This window comes from Phascolarctos cinereus, unplaced genomic scaffold (assembly GCF_003287225.1).
Source record: "Phascolarctos cinereus isolate Bilbo 61053 unplaced genomic scaffold, phaCin_HiC Scaffold_2;HRSCAF=192, whole genome shotgun sequence".
NCBI lineage: Eukaryota > Metazoa > Chordata > Mammalia > Diprotodontia > Phascolarctidae > Phascolarctos > Phascolarctos cinereus.
Window position 1 is genome coordinate 265,371,734 of NW_027555625.1, and position 23,002 is coordinate 265,394,735.

The window sequence follows — 23,002 nt, forward strand, 5'->3', positions numbered from 1 at the left end:
CATCCCATAAAACAAACAGCACTTTTTTTTAGAGGGGAAAAAAAATCAGCATAACCGGCCAATACATTGAAAAAGTCTGAAAATATGTGCAATGTGCAATCCTGGTGGATATCTCACCTCCAAAAAGAGATAGGCCAGAGTTACCTTCTCATAGCTCTTCATCTGAATAGTGCTTGATCTTTGTAACTTTGTTACTTTTTATTTTTTTGGTGTATTGCTCTTTCCATTTACATTCTTCTGGTTACTATAGAGATATATATTATATGTATATTTGCTTACTTATTTTTTGCTCTGCTTACTTCCCTGGTATCCATGCATATAGATCTTTCCATGCTTCTCTGTTTTCATCATACACCTCATTACTTACATAATAACAATATTCCATTACATTCATGTACTACAATTTGTTTAGCCATTCCCTAATTGATAGGCATCTATTTTGTTCATAATTCTTAGCTATCACAAAAAGTGCTCCTACAAATATTTTGAACTATATGGAGACTTTCTTCTTATTGATGGCTTCTTTGGGGTAAACGCCCAGCAACAGAGTCTCTAGAACCAGTAACAGTTCAAAGGATATAGGCATTTTGTCACCTTATTTGCACAATTCCAAATTGCTTTCCAAAATGGTTATAATATAAAAATATATTTTGTATGACTTCATATATGTATAATATGTACTATATTTCTTGCCTTCTCAGTGGGTAGGGGAAGGGTGGAAAGAGGGAGAAAACTTGGAACTGAAAATGAAAAATTTTTTAAAATCAAATTATTTTGAAATTATGTTTGATCCTTGTGTGTACTGATAATTAACTATCAGACATTTAATGGACTTTAATTTTCAATTTTTTTTTGCTTATCACCTTTTCCTAGTACTTTTGATACTAATGAATAAAATTTCCTAGTATTATCACCTTTTCCTAGTATTTTTGATACTAATGAATAAAAATGCTGATTTTTGTGTGATGGAAAAATGGTCGTACCATTTCACAGCTCCACCAACAATGCACTGGTGTGCCTAACATTCCCTAACCCCTCCGACATTAAATATTGCCCCTTTGGGGTCATTTTTGTCAATTTACGGGATCTGAGGTGAAATCTTAGTGTTGTTTTGATTTGCATTTCTTTTCTTACTAGAAATTTGGACCATTTTTTCATGTGGCTGTGAATACTCTGCAGTTCTTCTGAGAACTATTTGTTCATATCCTTTGGCCACTTACCTTTTGGGGAATGGCTATTAGTCTCTTATTTATCTATTTGTTTATTGTTTATATAGCTTGGATATAAGCTTGGATACCCCCATCAAATAAATTTGATACAAAGACCTTTTCCCTTTTGACCACTTTTCTTCTTATTGTAAGTATGTTAATTTTGTCTGTGCATAAACTTTTCAATTTCATATAACCAAAGTTATCTATTTATCTTTTGTAATGCAACTATCTCTTATTTGGTTAAGAATACATCTCTTAGGGGAATAAAGGCAGGGACTTCTCAGAACTCTCCCAAATTCCCCTCCAAATAACTTAAAAATAATGCCTCAAAACATATTCTGGAACAGCAGAACCAACAAAAGAATGGGGTGAAGAAATTTTTCAGCCCAAGACAACTTAGAAAGTTGGCAAGAAAGGTCTCACTGGGGTGAGAGTGGAATACTGTCTAGCACAGGCCATGCCCTGGCAAGCCAGCAATAAGCCTTGCCAGGGGGTGTGCAGAGAGGGTTTGAATTGGCAGCGGCAATGGTTTCTGAAGCTCTCAGCTAACAGAGAGTAAGGGGGTCAAGTAACTGGTCAGAAGGAGGGGACCCTTTGCTGGCACTGAGTGCAGGACTCTGTTGCATTGCCCATACATGGTGATGGGACACAGTCCCAGGATAAAGAGGAGCACTAACAGAGTGAGAACCCTGGACTCAAGTGCCAGGGTGGAAAGGAGTGCTTATGTCCACTCACAGACCAGAGCACAGTCCAGAAGAGCAATGACCACACTTCTCTTTAGATCATACCACCTTGGAAGAACTGAAAACTTACAGACCTCCAGAACTAGCTCTGAAAACAACAGCATGAAAAACCTGAAGCTTGGGACAGTGCCCCTTCCACCCCAGGAGCACAGCATAACTTCAACATAAAGTTAAAAGTCAAGAAACAGGCTGGAAAAATGAGCAAACCTTAAAAGAAGTACCTGACCATAGAAAGTTACTATGATGACAGGGAAAAAAGGTCAAAACACAAATTTGGAAAAAGACAATGAAGTCAAAACTGCTACATGCAAAGTCTCAAAAAAAAATCTGAATTGGTTTTAGGCCCAGAAAGAATTCCTAGAAAAGCTCAAAAAGGATTTTAAATATCAAATAAGACAGGTAAAGGAAAAAATGGAAAACGAAATGAGAGTGACACAAGAAAATCACGAAAAAAAAGTCAACACCTCGGTTAAGGAGGCACAAAAAAATACTAAAGAAAATAACACCTTAAAAAGCACAACAGGCCAAATGGTTAAAAAAAAAGGCACAAAAATTTACTGAAGAGAACTTCTTAAAAAGCAGAATTGGTCAAATGGAAACGTGTCCAAAAATTCACTGAAGAAAAGAACTCCTACAAAAAAAACAGAATTAGCCAAATGGACAAGGCGATACAAAAGCTCATGAAAGAAAATAATTCCTTAAGAATTAGAATTGGGCAAGTGGAAGCCAATGAGACAGCATGAAATATCCATGAGACATTGTGAAACAATCAATCAAAATCAAAAGAATGAAAAATAGAAGAAAATGTGAAAACTCTCATTGTTAAAAATTATCAAACTACCTTAAAGCCATGATCAAAAAAAAGGAGGCTAGATAGCGTCTTTCAAGAAATTAACAAGGAAAACTGTCCAGATATCCTAGAACCAGACAGTAAAACAGAAAGTGAAAGAAGCCACCAATCACCTCCTGAAAGAGATCCCCAAATGAAAACTCCCAGGAATAGTAAAGCCAAATTCCAGAGCTCTCAGGTCAAGGAGAAAATATTGCAAACAGAAAGAAACAATTCAAATACCATGGCATCACAGTCAGTATAGCACAAGATTTAACAGCTTTCTACATTAACGGATCAGAGGGCTTGGAATATGATATTCCAGAGGCAAAGGAGCAAGGATTACAACCAAAAATCACCTACCCAGCAAAACTGAGTATAATCCTTCTGGGGGGAAATGGATATTTAACGAAATAGAAAACTTTCCAGCATTCCTGATGAAAAGAGGAGCTGAATAGAACATCTGACTTCCAAATATAAGGTTCAAAAGAAGCATAAAAAGGTAAACAGGAAAGAGAAATCATAAGTAATTCAAAATGGTTAAATTATTTATATTCGTACATGGGAAGACACTTATAACTCTTAAGAACTTTATCATTATTAGGGCAATTCACAGAAATAGACAGAGGGCATAGATGTGAGTTGACTACGATGGAACGATATCTAAAAAAATAAAATTAAGGGGTGAAAAAGAGGAATGCACTGAGAGAAAGAGGAAGGGAGAGGTGGAATTTGATTTTTTTCTCTTGTCTTACTGCTGTTGCTAGCATTTCCAGAACTATACCAAATATATAGTGGGGAGAGTAGTCATTTTTGCTTCCTTCCCATATTTACTGGGAAAGACTCTGGTGTAGCCCCATTGCATATGATGCTTGCTTTTGATTTGACAGATACTTTTTATATTAAAAAGAGGTTCCTCTATGTCTATACTTTGCAAGGTTTTTAGCCTAAAAGAGTGTTGTACTTTGTCAATATAATAACTTCTTAATTGGTCTCTGTGCCTCCAGTATCTCCCTTTCTTGAATCCACTTTTTACACAGCTGCCAAAATGATCTTCTTTATGCACAGGTCTATATCCCTATTGTTTCTAAGACAAAATACAAACTCCTTAGCCTGGCATACAAGCCCTGCCAAAATCTAGTTCTAACCTAACTTCTCAGCCATATTTCACAGTACATTCCCCTACACCCCTGCACTTTCAGCCAAACTTGAATACCAGCTAAAGTTCTACCACTATCTTTGCCTCCTTTCCCCAAAGAGAACACCAGTCACCTGATCAACCTGCCTCATTCCCTAGCCTGGCTCTTTGTAGACACTCTACAGGGTTCAAGAGGTGGGCCTCTTTCATTATGATGCTTGGCCCGAGGAAAGCACGCAACAGGAAGGACAGCTGAGATCAGTGTAGTGAAGGTGCCATGTGTTTACTGCTACTTTTTCCTTCTTCCCCTGTAGTAAACTCTGAGAACAGAAACTGTCTGCCTTGGTGTACCTAGAATGGAACAGCACACTGCATAAATTAAACATCCAATAAAGTTTTATGCATGACTGTAAGTTGCTACATTTCCTGACAAACAAATAATCTACCCCTGAGACAGGTGGCAGAGTGGAAAAGAGCCTTGGGCCTGGAGTCAGGAAGACATGAACTCAAATCTGGTCTCAGACACTTACTGTCTGTGTGACTGTAGGCAAGTCACTTAATAAAACAAACTATTTCCTCAACTGTAAAATGAGGATAATAGCACCTACCTCCAAGGACTGTTGTGAGGCTCAAACGAGATAATATTTGTAAAAGGGCTTGGCATAGTGCCTGGCATATAATAGACACTTAATAAATGCCTTTTCCTTTCTTCTTCACCCTCATCCCCACTGTAACTGAAGGGGTTCAGAGTCAATAGAAGTGCTTGCATGCATTCTAATTAGAACCCTGAATGTGATTTAGCTTCTCCATATTTGGTAGCACTCCCCATACACTATGGGTAATAAATTCCTAACTCTTATTCGTCTAATTCCTATGATTTTTAGAACTGTCTTTTACCAAGTTGAATAATATTTTTTTTCCCGCTACTTCTCCCCATACTTTCATCCCTACCCAGTTCAGCCTTTGCTCTCTCTAGTTCCTATGGTCTCTGTCTTCCTTTTTCATAATGTGTCTTCTATTGTTAAATTCCCATTTATCACTGATCTCTTCTAACATTCTATCCACTCTCTGCTGTTCACTGAAACTCAGCTTTTTTTTTCCTGAAGACTCCACATTTTCGGCCACCTCTCCATGGCTGACTATTCTTCTTTCACACCCTTAAAAGAGACCAAAAGGAGGAATTGGTATAGTCCTTGCCACGTTCAGACTTCCCCCTGCTAGCATCATTCAGCAATGACACAAAAATGATAACTGACATTTATATAGCAATTTAAGGTTTTCAAAGTGCTTTCCATACATTATTTCATTTGATCTTTACAACTCTGTGAAGCTGGTGCTATTATTACCCTCATTTGACAGATGAGGAGTCTGAAGGCCTCAGAGAGGCTAAGTGCCTTATCTATGTTCATACAACCAGTGTCTGAGGTCTGAAGTCTTCTAGAGTCTGTATCCAGTACTCCATCCTCACTTGGCACTGAACTCTGAGCTCTGCTGAGTCAGCATTTTACCTTATATTGCCTGGTATCAGACTCTTCACGACACTTTCTGGCCATCTCCATGCTATGCTGCAAAACACCAGGGCCCTCTCCTTCTATCCTCCCCCCCTCCCAATTCTAACTGTAAACTGTAATAAAATTAACACTACAGCTCCTTGTAAGGACATGTCAATCATCTCTCTATTGCTCCAATCACAATTCTCTAGGTCTTCCTTTTCCCAAACCCTCCTCCATGGTCACCACTGTCCTGGACATGTTGTCTTCCCCTCTTAGAATGTAAGGTTCTGGAGGGCAGGGACTGTCTTGCTTGTTTGTCTTTGTTTCCCTGGTGCTTTTAGTACAGAACCTGGAACAAAGCAGACCTAATAAATGCTCATTCATTCATTCATTCAGTAATCTATCTACTATATCAAGCTGTTTCATACTTTCATCTTTCCTCCAGCCTGACAAAATCCCTGTCACTACTGTCTAAGGACTTCCAAGTCACTCTTTCTTCTCCATGGTAAATTTAATACCTGGCTAACAGCCTTCTTTAATAAAAAGCAGCCAGGTGGCTCAGTGGATAGAGCATTGGGCTTGTAGTCAGAAAGACCCGAGTCCAAATCCAGCCTTAGACACTAGATGTGTGACCCTAAGTCATGCAACTTGTCTGCCTCTGTTTCCCCAATTGTAAAATGGGGATCATAGTGGCACCTACCTCATAGAGTTGTGAGGATCAAATGAGATAATATCTTATAAAGCACTTAGCACAAGATCTGGCACATATTAAGCACTAAAAAAATGCTTATTCCCTTCCCATTTCATCCCAATTCCTGGCCCCTTTAAACATCTCGGCCTCCCACCAGGTCCCATCTCCAGTCTTCTTCTTTTTTTTTTTTAAAGGCAATTGGGGTTAAGTGACTTTGCCCAGGGTCATGCAGCTAATAAGTGACAAGTGTTTGGTCTGAGGCCGGATTTGAACTCAGGTCCTCCTGACTTCAGGGCCGGTGCTCTATCCACTGCACCACCTGGCTGCCCCCATCTTCAGTCTTCTTTAACCACACACAGTAGTGATTATACATTAAATGTCCCCAATTCTCAAAATGGGACTTGAGGGCAAAGTGGGTCTTCCAAGACCCACTCCCGTTTCACAGCTGCCCTAACCCAACTCCTCAACTGTCTCCACCCTCCATAATGCATAATACCTCTTTCTTTGAGAACTCCCTCTTAGTAAGAGACAAACCCTATCTGGTAGGCATATTTGTATATATTCCAAGTGTGAAGCACATGTATACCCATGTCCCCAAATGATCTACCCAACAAATTTAAGTCTGTAATTAGTGGGAATTAAAGATATGGAGTAGCTGGAGTTGCTACCCTCAAATGACTTCCCCCTCTTTCTTGCTTTTTGGTTGTAGACCAGTCCTAGGGATTGTGAAAGTCTGCTTTGGGAAGTGAGTCTGGTACTTCTGGTCACACCACTTTCTTTGTCATCTCAACTGCTTGATTTCTCTGCTACCTTCTATGTCCGAGGTCTCTAGAGTTGGAGGCCACAACTAACTCAAACACCAGCTTTTCAGTGGGCCAGCGGAAAGGTATTACGTAAGTATTGTGGGGAAACAGAAAGAGATTTTAAACTTGCACTAAATTACCTCTGCCTCAACCAGACACCATCCTTAAAGCCCAGAGAATCTCCACCTTAAAGTGTCTTCCATAGAAGAATCAATCCTTGCTTCTAAGATCGTCCCCTTCGTGGAAAGTCACATACCTTTCCATCTCCATCACAGCATGATTCTTTGCATTATACTCTACTACTATATCTTAGCACATCATTTTCTAACATTCCCTCCCTACTGAAAATCACCTTTCCAGGATAGACACACCCTGTCAGAGAATCCTATCTCCACCCCACCTCTTCTATTTCACTAGGACCATCATCAGTGGTCCTGATCTATGTCTTGTGATTGGACTCCAATGACTGGAGGAGAGAGTGAGGCTGATGACTTTGCACAGCTTCCCCTCACTTAAATTCACTTGCAAGTTAAGACAACACCCTTCCATTTCACTGATCCAACACTTTTTGGCCAGTAACCAAGCAGTTTTGATGATTGCTGCTTTATAACACAATTTAAGGTCTGGTACAGCTAGGCCACCTTCCCTTGCTTTTTTTTTTCATTAGTTCCCTTGATATTCTGGATTTTTTATTCTTCCAGATGAATTTTGTTATTGGTTTTTCTAACTCTATAAAACAATTTTTTAGTAGCTGGATTGGTATGGTGCTGAATAAGTAAATTAATTTAGGTAGAACTGTCATTTTTATTATATTAGCTTGGCCTACTCATGAGCAACTAATATTTTTCCAATTATTTATATCTGACTTTATTTGTGTGAAAAGTGTTTTGTAATTGTGTTCATATAGTTGGTAGGCTCCCAAACATTTATAATGTTCACAATGGAATTTCTAATTCCATTTATAATGGAATTTCTCTTTCTATCTCTTGCTGCTGGGCTTTGTTAGTAATATATAGAAATACCAATGATTTGTGTGGGTTTATTTCATATCCTGCAACTTTGCTAAATTTGTTTATTATTTCAAGTAATTTTTTACTTGATCTTCTAGGATTCTCTAAATATACCATCATATCATCTGCAAAGAATGATAGCTTTGTTTCTTCTTTGCCTATTCTAATTCCTTCAATTTCTTTTTCTTCTCTAATTGCTACAGCTAATATTCTAGCACAACATTGAATAACATTGGTGATAATGAACGTCCTTGTTTCACCCCCTTGTTTCACCTTGTTTCACTTACTGGAAATGCTTCTAACTTATCCCCATTCATATAATGCCTGCTGATGGTTTTTGATAGATGCTATTTATCATTTTAAGGAAGACTCCATTTATTTCTATGCTCTCTAGTGTTTTTACTAGGAATGGGGGTTGTATTTTGCCAAATGCTTTTTCTGCATTTATTGAGATAATCATGATTTCTATTAGTTTTGTTGTTAATATGGTCAATTATGCTGACAGTTTTCCTAATATTGAACCAGCCCTGCATTCCTGTTATAAATCCTACCTGGTCATAGTGTATTTTCCTTGACATAAGTTGTTGTAATCTCTTTGCTAATATTTGATTTTAAATTTTTGCATTACCTTTGCATTCATTAGGGAAATTGGTCTATAATTTTCTTTCTCTGTTTTGGCTCTTCCCAGTTTAGGCATCAGCACCATATCTGTATCATAAAAAGAATTTGGTAGGACTTCTTCACCTATTTTCCCAAATAGTTTATATAGTATTGGAATTAGTTGTTCTTTAAATGTTTCATAGAATTCACTTGTAAATCCATCTGGACCTGGAAATTTTTTCTATACCAAGATACAGTCAAAATGGGTAAAGGATTTAGATATAAAGACTGATACTATAAGCAAACTAGAAGAGCAAGGAATAGCTTACCTCTCAGATCTATGGAAAAGCAAAGAATTTACGACCAAACAAGAAATAGAGAACATTATGAAATGTAAAATGGATAATTTTGATTACATTAAATTGAAAAGTTTTTGCACAAAGCCATTGTCACCAAAATTAGGAGGGAAGCAGAAAACTGGGAAAGAATTTTTACAACCAGTGTCTCTGATAGAGGCCTCATTTCTAAAATATATAGAAAACTGAGTCAAATTTATAAGAATACAAGCCATTCCCCAATTGATAAATGGTCAAAGGATATGAACAGGCAGTTTTCAGAGGAAGAAACTAAAGCTATCTATAAATGTATGAAAAAATGTTCTAAATGACTATTGATTAGAGAAATGCAAATTAAAATAATTCTGAGGTACCACAACACACCTACCAGATTGGCAAACATAATAAAACAGGACAATGATAAATATTGGAGATGATGTGGGAAAATTGGAACACTAATGCATCGCTGGTAGAGCTGTGAAATGATCCAACCATTTTGGAAAGCAATTTGGAACTACGCCCAAAGGGCTACAAAATTGTACATACCCTTTGACCCAGCAATACCACTTCTAGGTCTGCATCCCAAAGAGATCATAAAAACAGGAAAAGGACCCACATACACAAAAATACTTATAGCAGCTCTTTTTGTGGTGGCCAAGAATTGGAAATTGAGGGGATGTCCATCAATTGGGGAATGGCTGAACAAGTTGTGGTATATAATAACTGTAATGGAATACTATTGTGCTATAAGACATGATGGGCAGGCAGACTTCAAAAAAATCTGGACTTACACGAACTGATGCAGAGTGAAATGAGTAGAGCCAGGAGAACACTATACACAGTAACAGCCACACTGTGTGATGACTGACTTTGATAGACTCAGCTCTTCACAGCAATGCAAGAATCTAAGACAACTCCACAAGACTCACAATGGAAAATGCTATCCACATACAGAAAAAGAATTAGGAAGTCTGAATGCAGATGGCAGCATACTATTTGCTCTCCTTTTCCTTTGTTGTTTTGTTTTATTGCTTTATTCTCGTGGTTTCTCCCATTACTTTTAATTGCTCTTTACATCATGACTAATGGGAAACTATGCTTAATATGAATGCATAAATAGAGCCTATAGCATACTGCATGCTGTTGGGGCAGGGGGAAGAAATGAGAGAGGGGAAGAAAATTTAAAACTCAAAATCTTACAGAAGTGAATGTAGAAAACTAAAAATAAATAATCAAGAAAGAAAAAAAAAAACAAAAAAAGACAACACCCTCATGATGCCATCAGTCCTCTTTGAGAAAGGACCAACAACAATAACAATAATCTACTTTAAGGACCCCCCTTCCCCAGTCTTTTCTACTCCAGGCTCTCCTTAGTTTCTTGAAATGATCTTCACATAGTATAGTTCATATCCCTTCATTATTCTAGCCATCCACCTTTGGTAGCCTCCAATTTAGTTTAAAAACCAAGGGCTCATGAAAAGTAAAAAAAAAAAAAAAGAGGAAGAGCATCAATGGCATTATCTTCTAGTTTGGATTTGTCAGCTGAGGGTGGTTTAGGAAATTTCCTGTTGACATTGTAGGCTGACTTCCTAGAAGCCAACTTCTAGGTATTGAAACACAATATCAGGGCAGCTAAGTGGCACAGTAGATAGAGCACTGACCCTGGAGTCAGGAGGACCTGAGTTCAAATCTAGCCTCAAATACTTGATACTTACTAGCTGTGTGACCTTGGGCAAGTCACTTAACCCCACTGACTAGCCAAAAAAAAAAAAAACCACAATATCACCGTGTAGGCAATACATTATTACGTCTATTTCCAGAAACAGTGGCAGCATTCAGGGCTTCTACTTCTGTTCTAAGACCCCATCTGCTTTGATAATTCCTACTCTGTTGTTTAGTCTGTGACAATGTTTTCTATGCTAATACCAAGAATTAACCTCAGTAAAATGGAAGGTTCCCTCAAGAGCACTAGATTTGGAGTAAGAAGGCCTGGGTTAAAATCCTGGTCTATTACCTGCTACTGGTTATTTAACCTTTCTGGGCCTTGGTTTCTACATTATAAAATGAGGGGGCTGAACTGAATGATTTCTAAGGTTCTTTCTGGTGGATCTACTACTCACTTTAACCAGTTAGGGATAATAGTTTCCCAACTTAATTGTGGTACTACTAAAGGAAAATTCCAGTTACATTAGCATAACCTCTAAAAAGAAAAATGTTTGACATTGCTAAAAACTGAGAACAAGTCAGAAGTTCTTTTGAGAAGGATTAACAACACCGAAAGGCAGCAGAGCATGGTGGAAAGAACTCTGAAGTTCCAGTCAAGAAACCTGTATTCTGTTTCCAAATCTGTCATGAGCTTCCCCAGAGGAGTCCCTGGCCCACTGGGAGCCTCGGTTTCCTTATACAGAAAGAAGGTTAGATGGTGTTTGAAGTTCTTTTCGATTCTGATTTTCAATGACTCTGACTTATACTTTAATTTCTTTGGATATTTCTTCTTTTTTCCACTTGCAGTTATCTACAATAAGAACTGAAACTCCATTTTTCTTGATAATTCAACATAACCACAGTTCAGCTAAAGGGATCAGAAAATACTGCTGGTCGACACTAGGGGACACTCTAGTCCCAAGTAAAGCCATACAACCATAAGATTTAGAAGCAGAAGGGATTGTAGAGTTCCACAACTTTGAAGGAATTAAGCTGAAAAATAAAAACCATTCCTGGGGGCTCTATGTCAAAGAACTTCAGAAGAAAGTATTAACCTTGGAAATCAAAAATGCTGAGCATTATTCTAATAGGCTGAAATCACAGCCAATAATAAAGTGTGAGGATCATTTCAGTCATAAAGTCTCTTGTATCATACGGCTTTAATATAATCTTGCCATGTCTCCAAAGGGAGAGAGGCAATATTTGGAGATACCTTATGCAGCTCACTTTCAAAGAAGATAATACAAGCCACTTGAAATAACTCTTAAAAGATCTCAACTCAAAGTTTTTCCTTCTATTAAATCTTAAGAGTAAAAAACTACCTAATGCCAGCATTTAACTGAAATTCATAATTTCCAAAGAACTTTTTCCAAAACTGAAAGTATCAATTGACAGCAGTGGCAGAACTGGGTAGCCAAGGGCACAATGAAGATTCACTATGTTTATGGGGAACTTCTCAATTACCCCATGAATAGGAGAAAAGGACATCCATCAAACAGGAGCTGTCACCCCTTCATCATATGTGCTCTCTAAACTTGAGCTCCCTTTACACTGGCCTCTATATGTACTTGTGAGAGAATGTGTCACAGATTTTTTGGGGAATATTTTGTACCAATAGTTATTATTGTGCCACCTTAGTAAATATCTCTTTCAAAAAGTTACTTGGTTGGCTGACAAACACACACAGCTGCCCAACCTTAAGCCCTGGTAAAACTCCATCCAAAGCCAAACCTCTGTGGATGATAATAAACTACCTGAACTCATTCTTCAATGATTAACATACTTTCACCCTATAAAACCCACCCCATCCCAGTGATTCTGAACCTCTGATTGCCACTGTTCAAACTCCATTCTCTAGTCCCACTGACCACCTTATTCCCATCTTCCTCAACCCAACCCTTTAAACTCTCAGTTTAAAGCTACCCAACCCTTCCACTGAGCTCTCAAGAATGCCTAGTCCAAAGATAACAAATACTAAACCTTTTCCTTTCTCGCTCCATCTGTCTTCTTGCACTTTACTGAAACCTAGGGCTCCATCCTGATGATACTGCTACCCTGGTAGCCTCTGACACTGAAACCACCCTGGTGCAAGGCCTCATCATGTCATACATAGTTTAATGACTGCTAGTTGGTCTCCTTGCCTTAAGTCTCTCCCCACTCCAATCCATCTTTTAATCAACTGTCAAATTAATCTTCCTAAAGCACACGTCTAACTATGTCATCTAACCTTGTCCCTCCATTCAATAAACTAGTAGCATTCTATCACTTCCAGGATCAAATACAAAATCCTCTGTTTGGCCTTCAAACTATTTCATAACCTGACCTCCTACTATCTTTACAATCTTCTCACGCCTTATTGTCCTAAATGTATTCAGCAATCCAGTGACACTGACCTCTTCTGTTCTTCAAACATGACATCTCCCAACTCTGATTGTTTTCAGTGGCTGTCTCCCATGTCTGGAACACTTTCCCTCCTTATCTCTGCCTCCTGGCTTCCATGGCTTCCTCCAAGTCTCAGTTATAGGCTCACCTTCTGTAAGAAGCCTTTCCCAGTCCTTCTTAATCTTAGTGCCTACCTTAGAGACTACCTCCAATTTATATTCTGTTTGCACATTTTTGTTTGTATCTTGTTTTCCCCATTAGATTGTCAACTCCTTGACAGCAGGGACTGATTTTTCCTTTTTACCTTTCTTTAAATCTCCAGCACTTAGCACAATAACTAGAACCACAGTAGGAGCTTAATAAATGCTAGCTGACTGACTGACTGAAATAACTAACCTCTTATACCCAAGAATCTTAGTCATTCTTACTTCCATCCATGGTGCCAACACATTAAAACTGTGGATAATTCAATCCTTACACAGAAACATAACTAGAAGGACTAAAATGAACAAACTGGCACAGACTAACTTATAAGCTTGGATTTATTCATGGACAGCAGAATTTCTGGCTATGTTGCTTTTCATTCACAGTAACTAACTATATTTAAGTTGCACATCATCAGAAACTATTCTACTCACTATAAGCATAAAACACACAGTAAAAGTATGCTGCACACCGGTACTTACCTTCAAGGTTTTTACAGCCACGGTTAGGCTGTATTTTTTCCATACGCCTTCATACACTTCTCCATACTGCCCTCCTCCAAGTTTGTGCTTCATGGTGATGTCTGTCCGCTCAATCTCCCACTTATCATAGTTAGGAGACACTCCATATATGGTGGGTTTGTTTCTCTTGGGAGCTGGGTAATGCAGAGTGGTGATCAACCCATCTGCCACTGTTGAATGGTGATGAACCAACTCTGCCAAAGTGTTAAAGCGGCTTTCTGAAGAGACGTACAGCTAAAGCAAGCAGAAAATGGCTTTTTGTCAGTTAGCATGGACACAAGATGAAATAAATCAAGTAAGAAAGTCTTATTAAGCCTCAATTTAATAAGCTGCCAAATAAAAAATTTACCCTTCCTCCTTAATGATGAGGGGTGTGTGTGTGTGTGTGTGTGTGTGTGTGTGTGTGTGTGTGTGTGTATGAGACTAATTGCTTCCTACCCCACTTCACATGCCAACCATGCCTTCTCTACTAGAACCATTATCGTAGCCTCCTCCTCACTGGTTACTATGGGCTAGAACTCTTGGTCCCTCAGTTCAGAGAGATGAGTTTTGCCTTATCTTACTGGGGCCCAAACTTTGAGGATGCTTCCTGCCCCTCAAATCTCCCTTCTATGTGTCATCTTTCCCCTATTAGAATATTAAGTTCCTCAATGTCAAGACTCTAGCTTGCTTATATTTGTATTCCCAGTGCTTAGCACAGTGCCTGGCACATAGTAGGCACTTCATAAATGTTCACTCATTCACTCACTCACTCAATCTATTTTATCTCTCACAATGACTGCACAGATGGGTGCATCTCTATTGAGGAACAGTGGAAAAGATATGGATATGAACTGCACAGGTTGCAAAGCTTATGAGAGGGGGGTATCGATAGAGAATATATCCATAAATTAAATGAGAGATCCAAATAAAAAGGTACTTGTCTTACCCGAAACACTCCAAATTGCATTTTGGGTAACAGAGTAATCTACAAATATAAAATCCTCTGTGTGGTGCTCAAAGCACTTCATAACATAAGCTTCTCCCACTCCCACCCTTCCATGCACTCTTCTTGTCCCTTTCAATCCAATGACATTGTTCTCCTTGTTGTTCCTCAAACAGGACGTTCCTATCTCCCAGCTCTAGGCGTTTCAGAGGCCATTCTCATGCTGGGAATGGCCTCCCTCTGAACCCTATCTCCTGGCTCCCCCCGGCTTCCTTCAACTCCCAGCTAAAATCTCATCTTCTTCAAGAACCCTCTCCTGGTCTCTCTTAGTTCTAGTGCCTTCTCTCTGTTGATTACTTCCAACTTGTCTTTGTATCTAGTTTGTTTGTACATAGTTGTTTGCATATTGTCTCTCCCCTCAGACTGTGAGCTCCTTGAGAATGACTACACTTTACTTTGCTTTATATCCTCATCACCTAGTTGGCTCAGCTAGGTGGCGCAGTAGATAGAGCACCGGCCTTGGAGTCAGGAGGACCTGACTTCAATTCTGGCCTCAGACACAACACTTACTAGTTGTGTCACTCTGGGCAAGTAACTCAACCCCAACTGCCTTGCAAAACAAAAAAAATAAAAAGGTATCTTGTCTTACCCAAAACACTTCAAATTGCATTTTGGGTAACAGAGTAATCTACAAATATTACTATTCAACAGAAATAGCATATTAGAATGGTGTACCCATATCTGTAAATATTGGTAACCTATTCCTGTCTCTATTCCAAGAACACACTTTTAGCTGAAAATTTTATTTTTGGAATTGAATTAGTTGGATTGATTCACAAAGATCTGTAATGCTGAAATCTACCTTATAAATCTTTTGTAATTCATTTAACTTAAGTAAAACCATAAAACTATCCTTGCCAACATAATTAGTGTCTATCCTCTAGTGGGTTCAAGTCTAGATTGGCTTGAACATTTTGCCAATATTTCTTTTTGAATTTCGTACAAGTCTTGCCACCTTCTACTTATTGTAAAGTTAGTTGTTATCAGTAAGCAGTATTAGACACCTGTAGTATATCTCTGGTCTCATATGCATGTTATAAGGAATTTTAAACCAGAGTCCTTTTTTAAAATGTTAGGAAGCAATATTTCATCCCCTCTAAAAGAGTGAGACACACAGCTACCAACATGCACATAATTGCCTTTTCTTGACCCCTCCCTTCCATTCTTCACTTTCCTCCTTCCTTCCCATTCTCTCCTTCTCCTTTCTTCCTCCCCCCCTTCCTTCCAGTCTGCAGAGAGATTTTTTGACTATAACAGTCTCATAACGTTATAAGTCCTAGGTAGAGAAAGTGATACGATTTTTGCCTTACAAATTTCTATGCTTTTCATAATGAACTTGATTGGAAGGGGACATATTACCTCTCTCCTCCCACTTTCTTTATTAAGACACTTTAGCCCCGACTCCATTAGGCAGGCCTCAGATTTATTCCTGGGCAAGCTTGTTTCTTATTGCTTCATTTTTTGAGGGTCAGCTTTCTCAGATTTATGAACTTTGGGAACATGATGCTCGAAATGTGGTCCAAAGAGCAAAAAATATGAATCATAGAGGGTCTCATATACCTGATAATTTTTAGCTTCTTATTATTAGGGCTTTCTTGGAACAAATCCTTTTTAAAATATAATGAAAAAATAAGATTTTTCTTTTCAGATCAGCAGATTGGGTTTCTCTTTGCAAGTCTTTCTTTCTGCCTGACTGGGTACCTATTTGTTAGTATGCATTTTTATTTAAAGTTTTGAGTTCCAAATTCTATCCTTCCCTCCCTTCCCCTCCCCCTCCCTAAGATGGTGAGCAATCAGATATAGATTAAACATGTGCAACTATGTAAAACATTTCCATATTAGTCATTTTGTACAAGAAGACTGAAATAAAAGGGAAAAAATGGAAGAAAGAAAGTGAAAAATAGTATGTTTCAGTCTATATTCAATCAATATCAGTTCTTTCTCTGGAGGTGGATAGTTTGCTTCACCATTAGTCCTTTGGGCCTATCTTGGATCACTGTATTGCTGAGAATAGCTAAGTCATTCACAGTTCTTCATGCAACAATATTGCTGCTACTGATTACAATGTTCTCCTGGTTCTGTTCACTTCACTATGCATTAGTTCATTTAAGTCTTTCCAGGTTTTTCTGAAATCATCCTGCTTGTCACTTCTTATAGCACAATAATATTCCATTACAATCACATACCACAGCTTGCTTTGCCATTTCCCAACTGATGGGCATCCCTTTGATTTTAAATTCTTCGCCACTACAAAAAGAGCTGCTACAAATATTTTTGCACATGTAGGTTCTTTGCCCTTTTTTAGGGAATATCTTTGGGATATAGATCTAGGAGTGGTATTGCTGGATCAAAGGGTTTGCAAAGTGTTATAGTCCTTTGGGCATAGTTCCAAAATACTCTCCAGAATGGCTGGATCAGTTCACAACTCTACCAAAAGTTCATTAGTGTCCCAGTTTTCCCACATCCTATTAACATTTTCCCTTTTTGTCATATTAACCACTCTGATAGGTATGAGGTGGTGGTACCTCAAAGTTATTTTAATTTGCATTTCTCTGATCAGGTGATTTAGAGCATTTTTTTCATACAACTATAGATAGCTTTAATTTCTTCATCTGAGATAGCTTTGATTTCTTTGTCTGAAAACTGCCTGTTCATATCCTTTGACCATTTATCAATTGGGGAATGACTTAAAAAATTTTTTTTAGTAAATTTGATTCAGTTCTCTATATATCTGAGAAATGAGGCCTTTATCAGAGATACTTGTTGCAAAATTCCCCCCCAGTTTTCTGCTTTCTTTATAATTTTGGTTTCATTGGTTTTGTTTGTGCAAAAATTTTTTAATTTTATATAATGAAAATTATCTATTTTACATTTTTTAATGTTCTCTATATCTTCTTTGGTCCTAAATTCTTCCCTTATCCACAAATCTGACAGATAAACTATTCCACGCTCTCTTAATTTGCTTATGGTATCACCCGTTAGGTGTAAATCATGTACCCATTTTGACCTGATCTCAGTATATGTTGTGAGATGTTGGTCTATGTACCTAGTTTCTGCCATACTATGTTCTAGTTTTCCCAGTAGTCTTTGTCAAATACTGAGTTTTTGTTCCAAAAGCCTGGATCTTTGGGTTTATCATATACTAGATTTCTATGGTAATTCACTATAATGTAATTTGTACTTAATCTATCCCACTGATCTACCACTCTATTTCTTAGCCAGTACCAGATTGTTTTGATAATTACCACCTTATAATACCGTTTGAGATCTGGTATGGCTAGACCATCTTCCTTTGCATTTTTTTTCATTGATTTCCTTGATATCCTTGAACTTTTTGTTCTTCCAGGTGAATTTTGTTATTATTTTTTCTAGCTTTATAAAATAATTTTTGGTAGTTTGATTGGCATGGCACTGAATAGATTAATTTAGGTAGAAGTGCCATTTTTATTATATTGGCTCTGCCTATCCATGAGTAATTAATATTTTTCCAATTGTTTAGACCTGACTTTATTTATATGAAATGTTTTATAGTTGTATTCATATAGTTCCTGGGTTTGCATCCTAAAGGGGAGACTCCTAAGTTTTGTTTTGTTTTTTACATCGTCTACAGTTATTTTAAATGGGATTTCTCTATCTCTTGCTGCTTGGACTTTGTTGCTAATATATAGAAATGCTGATGATTTATGCCGGTTTATTTGGTAATACTCTTTGAACTGCTTAGAAGGGGGAAGTGTGGCCCAAGCATGTATACCACTAAATTTCTTCAAAGTACATGAAGAGAAACCACAAAGTGAATTGTTCTAGTGATAACATGAGTCATACATAAACACAGACATCCAGATCTAGCAAGTTAAGAAAAAAAATTGGTGTGCTGGATTTCTGAGATTTGCGGTTTGTATAACACATATATTGTTATGTACAGAGTTCCCTTCCATATTAGATACTAACAATATAAGCATGGTTTATATAGAAAATTAAGTGGAAGGTAAGGGACACTTAATAATTCCTTCCCTACTTCTCCCAAGAGAAGCCAACAGTGATCTAATTACTTCACTAAAGTGCTAATAATGCTCCAAATCCTCCCTCTTCAGTTAATTCATACTATAATTTTCAAGATTATGGAGAAGACGCAAGGATATACGAATTCTACAAGATGCCCCTTAGAATAAACAAATCCCTAGAAACAAGCCACATGGAACCATATGGAACAGAAGATGCATTTGGCTGTTAGGAATGGGGCAAACTCACCTGGGAAGAATGCTCATTACCCAGTTTTTCCTAGTTACAGCAAGAAGCACAGAGTCTACATACAAGAAGTTTCACCTGATACCACAAGATCACATTCCTTCTGTGGCACAGAATCCTTTTAATAGTTCCCCTAAGCCCTTATTTATACAGATTTTGCTCTTAGACCTCTTTTTTTCCCTCATAGGCTACTTTGTTAAAGACATTTCCAAATTACGGCAAGTTTCACAGAGAAGGTTAACTTTATCCTTTTCAATAATTAAATTTATAATTCCTGTGACTTATTTCCTCTTTCACTATAAAATTTACATACTAAAACTTATTAAACATTAAAGCTACTGTCTTATACTGTATATTCTGTTCATGACCATTTCCCAGCGCTCCAATCTGGTGTCCTCCTTCCTCAGTTCTGTACTATGCTCCCTGGGGAAGAATTATGCTGATGAGCTACAATCTGCATCAGGAATTCATGGCATGTTCAGAGAAGAAAGTGAAATTAACAACCATGAATGGCCTGCTACTTTGGCTCTGAATATTTCATACATATAGCACATTTCTAGGACTACCTCTTTCTAATCCTTCCAGTAACCTGAAAGATCTCCTTGTCAAAAAAAAAAATTCAAGACTGCTAACAACCAGACCTAGAGGCTTAACTAAGCTTAACTTGTGCAACACTAGGCAAAATAGAATGCTCCCCCATATAATGTTTGCAGGCTGTGTTGCCCCAGAGCCGATGCTCCCTTGGGACCTTCTATATACTACCAGGAAGGCTCTAAGCCAATGGTGCACTGGAGCCAGCTGACAGTTCCTTAAGAGTCGACTGTTAAATTTTCAGTGTGAGCATTTACACCTCAAAAATTGGCAAAGCCACAAATCAGGGCTAGAATTATTTTTTTTGTTGATTATCTAGACTTAAGAAAGTGATGGAGAAAATGGTAATAATGCAGATTAAATCTTAAAGTGTGTCATGTGTACAACCCCCCAGAGAGCCAGTTGTTAAAATTCACCAACACACCAGTGCTATAAATTCAATTCTGACACTAACTTTCCAGGCTTTTCTGCATGGAAGATTTAGTGGTACTTTACTAGTTCTGCTTTAGTCCTACCACACCTGTTAAGTCCTTTAAGGTAGGTAAAGTTTAGAAAACTTGAAAGATTATAGAATTGATTCATTGTTTTTACCCATACCCTACTCTCATCAACCTAAACATATTTGACTTGTCATCAGAGCAATGCATAAAAATGAAATTATAATGAATACTAAACCTCTCTTCCTAGGAAAGAGAAATAAAAGGTCTAAATTATCACTACAAGGAAGTGCTGGCAACTTGAGAACTACAATGAACTTGAATAAATGAAAACATAGCCTAGAGTTAACCAAACACCTGAAAAAATGAACAAACCAACCAAAACACAAACTTCAAGATCGCTCTCATGCCATGGTCCTAAACTCCAAAAATACCCGAAGAACTGTGATAAAATCCCAGTAATCCTTGTTATGAAAACTTAAGAGATTTTAAAGCCAGCCAGAAAATAATGATTGCTCAACTTGGTTAGGGAACAGGAGAATAAGAGCTTCTAATTCAAAACAAAAGCTTTCTGGAGTAGACTAGTGGCCCAGGTCTGGCTGCTTTGGGTCAGTTGGCTGGAAATGGTAATTTACAAACTCCTCTATGAAAGCCCGGGAACACAGAGAGAGATGAACCAAGAGGGTGGAGGCAAAAAGGAAAAATCCTTAGGGGACTTATTTGCAAATCTGCTCTACTCCAATACATTTTTTAAAGATTAGCTAATATGAAAATAAGAATAATTAAGCATAGTCAAACTCAGTCTACCCTTCCTAACCACCCTTAAAATTTTCCTTTGGAAGCTTGCAAAAAACTGTATCAAAGCTCTGCTATGTTAGGCATACTTTTAATGCCAAGCAGCAGTTCCACACATTTTTGCAATACCTCTCCCTTCCTATGCTGTTTTCACTCAGTCACAGGATATGATCCCACCAAAGCCATTCATCCCAGCTGTGGATATTAAATTCCTCAGAGGGGCTGACTAATGACACTAAAGGCTGAGGTGTTTCCAGGTGCTCAGACAGATGAGAGAAGAAAAACCCTTATTTGGGGGCAAGAGGGCAAAGATTAGTACCTAAAAATCCAATCTGTTACTCCAGGGTGAATGTAATCGGACAAAAGTAATCCCCTGTGAGGAACCTGGAATAAAAGGAACCTGCTTGGAATACTATTGGTTTTTATGTGTAGGAGGCCTAGAATGGGGCACCATCATCTCTGGAAATTACTTTTTAAATTCTTTTTTCTCTGACCAATATTTTAAGTCACCCATCAGCTAATCAAATCTCAGAATAGGTCACAATTTTTTGTGTCCAATCTTAACAATGCTAATCAAATATCATTTTTTCTTTTATATATCTTTTCTTTTTTTTCTTTTTTAGGCAATTGGAGTTAAGTGACTTGCCCAGGGTCACACAGCTAGTAAGAACCAAATGTTTGGTCTGAGGCTAGATTTGAACTCAGGTCCTCCTGACTTCGGAGCTGGTGCTCTATCCACTGCACCACCTAACTGCCCCAACACTGTCTTTTCTAATTAAAGACTAATAAGCAAGCTTGCTTAGGACAAACCCAAACTGATCACCTTTTTCTGGATGACTGTTGCCCGGGATAAGTATCAGTGATAGGATCCAGATATTCAGCTTCAGAAAGTTACTCTGAGGTGGATGGGATAGAACAACTCAAAGCTAGTGCTCCTTGGAGCAGTAAACCCTACAAATGAATTGAATATATTTCCCAAAGGGTCAACATCTCCAGGGGAGCACCTAGATAGAAAAGCCTAGCTCAACATTTTAGAAAGTGATGAGCTAAGGGCTATTATGTCTCAAGCCATATTATATTTAACATTTACTAAGAGCCCAGGGCACACAGAAACTGCATTAAATGTGGCTGATAACTGGAAAGAGAAGAAATTAAGGAAATTATGAAATCAGGTATTGGTGAAAAAAAAAAAAAGGACTCTAGCTTAACATTTCAAATAGCAGACTCTGAAAAAAAGAAAATACTAGTTAGGTTAGCCTAGGGAAATTATTTTTATGCCTTACCCACTGACTCCTGAGGGTTCAATTATCCCAGCTAAGTTATCCAGGTCCAAATCCCTTACAAATAAACCACTGGGATAAAAATAAATATATTAAGAAGTTCCAGAACCCCAGCTGATAAGCCATGTATTTCAAGAATTATCTAAATGAACAAAAGTCCAATACAACAAAGCATTAGTACAATTTTTTGGAACTGTAATGAAATATGACTCCAGCCAGCACTTTCATAAAGAACAATGAAAAATATTTCCCAATAATTGAGCTGGTGGTTTCCAAAGGAAGAAGTACAGGCTGTCAACAACTATATGGGGGAAAAAATGTTTCACATCACAAATAATTAGAAAAATACAAACTAAAGCAACTTCTGATATTCCACTTCGAACTCATTAGATTGGCAAAGTTGACAAAAAAAGAAAAATGACAATTGCTGTAGGGGTTGTGGGGGGAAAGGCATATTAATGCATTGTTTGTGGAGCCATGAACTAGTATAGACATTCTAGAAAGTAATTTAGAACAATGCCCCCAAAGTTATTAAACTGAACATATCCTTTTACCCAAACATGCCACTACTAAGCCTATTCCCTAAAAAGATCCTTTTGTAGAAAAATATTCATGAGGTTTTTTTTTTTACGGTAGCAGAGAAATGGAAACAAGTGGTTATCTTTCTATGCTATGTGAATATGATGAATATAATATGCTATATGAATAATGAATACATAATGCAGGGGTCAGCAAATCTGGACCACAGTCAATTTTTATATGGCATGTGAGCTAAGTTAAAAATATAAAAAATGTTCCTTGATCACAGGCCATACGAGAAAACAAGCAACATATTAGATCTGGCCTAAGGGCCAAATCCTAGAATATAGTACTGCTCTGTAAGAAACTGTGAAATTGACAGTTTCAAAGATACCTGGGAAGACCAGGATCAGAGTGCACTCAGCAGAGCCATGAAAATGATTTACATATAATAACATTATAAAGAAAAACAACTTTGAAAGACTT

The 23,002-nt window shown here is 37.8% G+C and overlaps 1 protein-coding gene across 1 annotated transcript in view; it reads right to left on the bottom strand.

Annotated features, from left to right (window-relative positions):
* ABL1 (ABL proto-oncogene 1, non-receptor tyrosine kinase) overlaps window positions 1–23,002 on the bottom strand; it is a 201,834-nt gene that overhangs the window by 25,267 nt on the left and 153,565 nt on the right. Inside the window, 1 exon segment of the mRNA XM_020973535.2 lies at window positions 13,626–13,898. Coding sequence (XP_020829194.1) covers window positions 13,626–13,898 — 273 coding nt within the window.